Source organism: Athene cunicularia, unplaced genomic scaffold (assembly GCF_003259725.1).
Source record: "Athene cunicularia isolate RWA unplaced genomic scaffold, athCun1 SCF_45, whole genome shotgun sequence".
Taxonomy (NCBI): Eukaryota; Metazoa; Chordata; class Aves; order Strigiformes; family Strigidae; genus Athene; species Athene cunicularia.
In genome coordinates, this window is record NW_020799474.1 from 53,214 (window position 1) to 56,447 (window position 3,234).

At 59.5% G+C, this 3,234-nt stretch overlaps 1 protein-coding gene across 1 annotated transcript; it reads left to right on the forward strand.

Moving 5' to 3' along the window:
- Positions 1–1,057: 1,057 nt before the first annotated feature.
- MEX3A (mex-3 RNA binding family member A) lies at positions 1,058–3,230 on the forward strand (the record flags this gene model as incomplete). Its single annotated transcript, XM_026867456.1, has 2 exons — positions 1,058–1,103; positions 2,224–3,230. Coding segments are annotated over exons 1-2 (1,053 nt in total), but the record flags the coding sequence as incomplete, so codon positions are not given.
- Positions 3,231–3,234: the final 4 nt, after the last annotated feature.

A 3,234-nucleotide genomic window follows, 5' to 3' on the forward strand; every position in this document is an offset into this window, starting at 1 on the left:
CCCCGGTGCCCATGCGATGTTGCGAGATGCGAGTGTGACCTGTCAGGCTGAGCATGCTTTGTGCAGCTGAAACTATTGGTTGTACTGCGCGCGGCGCCTGCCACCGCTGCGAGCGCGGGGAATTATTCTTGTCAGCCGTAGTGGCACGAGGCTCTGTTTTTATCACTGAAGGTGTGGGGTTCAGTTCTGGCTAATGATACGTGGTGGTGGGATCGTTACGTTCCTGTAAATACCCCGATGTCACAAGTCTGTGTCTCACGAGACAAGCTGCAGAGAAGTGGCAGCACTGAGTGGCAGCCCTGAACTCCCAGCTGGGAGATGTTGTTATTTATTAGGATCTGGATAAATAATAAAGTTCCAGCCCACGAGCTGAGGAATCTTAATTTCTTGGTTGCAGAAGCATCGTCTGCAGGTCATCTCGTGTATGATGTCGGTATAGGGTGTTGAGGAAGACTTGGTGTCAGGCGGTCAGAGGAGAGGACAAGAGGCTCCTTTTAGGTAGAGGAGATGGGGTGGGGAGGAGGTGAGACATCTCACAGAGATTTCAGTGTCACATCCAGAGTCAGACGGCTGAATCCTTGGGAAACCAGGGCAACATGCTCACCTTGCTCCATTTGCACCGGTAGAGATGTGTTGGCCTGGAGAATCACATCCTTTAGTTTTTCTTAGAAACCTGCGCTAAGAGCAGACCTCCCCGCAGAGGAAGCCCCAGTCTGCATGGGAACTGGGTGCCAGGCTTTGAAAATGCCTTCAGGCACTGCGTAAGGCTGTAGGAGAGGGGTCGGAGGGGACAGCAGCAGGGAGGGTTTCCAGAAGGAGTTTAGAAAACTCTGCCACATCTGTAAAAATATTTAGTTGCTTGATGGCATCCTGGTGTCATCTAGGAACCTGGAGTCACACAGCTGGCTCTAAAGCCCTCAAAAAAAACCATTTGGAAGCCAAAACACACTGAGAAGTCTCTTGCCTTTTTTGGAAAGCTTTTCTGAGCTGTAAGAAGCGGGGGGAATAGGCTTGGTGGGCTCCAGGGAGGTGGATGCTGATACGTAAAAGCACTGGCATGGCAAGTGACCTTGGGAAAGGCTCCGAGCGCCCGGACCGCTGTGGTGGGGAATCTTGTGGCCATCAGCGTTTGATAAAGCAGATGGAGAGTCAAGGGCAAACCGCGGCCCCTGGCTGGCTGGGCAGCCACCACGCTGCCTTGGCTGCAGCTCCTGGGGAGCACCAGGAGCAGGGGTCACACACAGTTTGTGGCGGGGCTCTGTGTGGATGCGGGAGGGCAGCCCTGCCCCGTTCCGTGCCGTTTTCACCCCAAAGCAAATACTGGCTTCCTGCTACCCCCCAGCCTTCTAGCAGTGGTGATGTTTGGGGTCCCACCACATCTGAGGTGGAGAGCCCAAATTGCTCTGTCTCTGTTACTCCCCCCTGAAGCTTGCCCCCTGAAAAGTGACCTGGGCCACACTGGATTCATCCCAAAATCTCCCCGGTAGGACCGAAGTGCCTGTGGAGGGCTCTGCTCTCTTGAGTTATGGCAGACGTCTCTCCCCTCGTGCTCCCTGGGAGCTGGCGCGGGATGGCGACGAGGCCTGGCTGTGGACTCAGCATCTCCCTACTTTCTCTGTCATCTCCAGCCTCTCTCACGGCCCCGTGTGTCAGCCAAATCCTTCCTGTCCCAAGAGCCACTCTGACGGGAGGGGGAGCCAGGGCAGCCATTGTCTCTGAGGGGCAGCGTGGCGGGGCCTGGGGGCAGCGTGGCGGGGCCTGGGCCTCAGCAGGGACGGGCTTCCGCACAGGGACCGCTTGGCCCGTGGCGGGGGCTTGAATCCTGCCCCCAGCTCCCTGATGCTTGGGGGGATTGAAAGGGGGACGGTGTCTGAGGGGTGACTGCTGAGGAGCGGCTGATCTCAGGGGGGAGGTGGCCGAGGGGGATTGTGGTGGGGGGCAGCACCCAAAATGGCGACACCCGCCTGCGGGTGAGGGAGCGGGGAGCTCCTGAGGGAGAAGGTCTCTGGGGATGGTGAGGGGGAAACCTTCCCCTGGCATTTCTTCTCTCAGGGTTAGGGGGGAAAGGGCCTCTCCCTCATTTGAGGTCCCCAGGCAGTGGCTGCTGCGTGGTGCGGAGCCTGCTGAGAACATGGCAGCTCAGCCTGGCCTCATGAGGAAGAGGGGAGGGCGGCGGGACAGCCTCTCTAACCTCCCTGCCTTGTTTTCTCTCTCTTCCCCAAGGCTGCAAGATCAAAGCCCTTCGGGCAAAGACCAACACCTACATCAAGACACCAGTGCGGGGTGAGGAGCCGGTCTTCATGGTGACGGGACGGCGGGAGGACGTGGCAATGGCCCGGCGGGAGATCATCTCCGCTGCCGAGCACTTCTCCATGATCAGGGCCTCCCGCAACAAGGCTGGCACCACTTTTGGCAGCGCACCCACCTTGCCGGGGCAAGTCACCATCCGGGTGCGCGTGCCCTACCGCGTGGTGGGCTTGGTGGTGGGACCCAAAGGAGCCACCATCAAGCGGATCCAGCAGCAAACCAACACCTACATCATCACACCCAGCCGGGACCGGGACCCCGTCTTCGAAATCACCGGCGCGCCGGGCAACGTTGAACGCGCCCGGGAGGAGATCGAGACCCACATCGCGGTGAGGACGGGCAAGATCCTGGAGTACAACAACGAGAACGACTTCCTCTCCAGCAGCCCCGACTCCGGCATGGAGAACCGCTACTCGGAGGCCTGGCGAGTCCATACGCCGGCGCCGGGCTGCAAGCCCCTCTCCACCTTCCGGCAGAACAGCCTGGGGTGCATCGGCGACTGCTCTGTCGACCCCGTCTACGAGACCCCCAGGCTGAATGACCAAAACGATTTCAATTACGGTTACCTCTTCCCCAACTATGGCGTGAACAAGCAAGATCTGTATTACGGGGTGCCGGAGTCGGGTGCCCCGATGTGGGCTGGGCAGGAGAACACCAACCCCGTCTCGGTGCTCTTCTCGAAACAGCAGCGGTCCAGCAGCACCGGCGCCATCCACCCGAATTCACATCGCTCCCCGTCCTCCTCCATCCAAGAGCCCAATCTCTCCGGTCTCCCCAGGCGGTCCCAGGGGGAACCACTCCAAGGGTTTTCCAAGCTGGGGACGACTGCCGCTGCCCGGACGTCTGTCTCCAGCAGCCGCGAGTGCATGGTGTGTTTCGAAAGCGAAGTCACGGCGGCTCTGGTGCCGTGCGGCCACAACCTCTTCT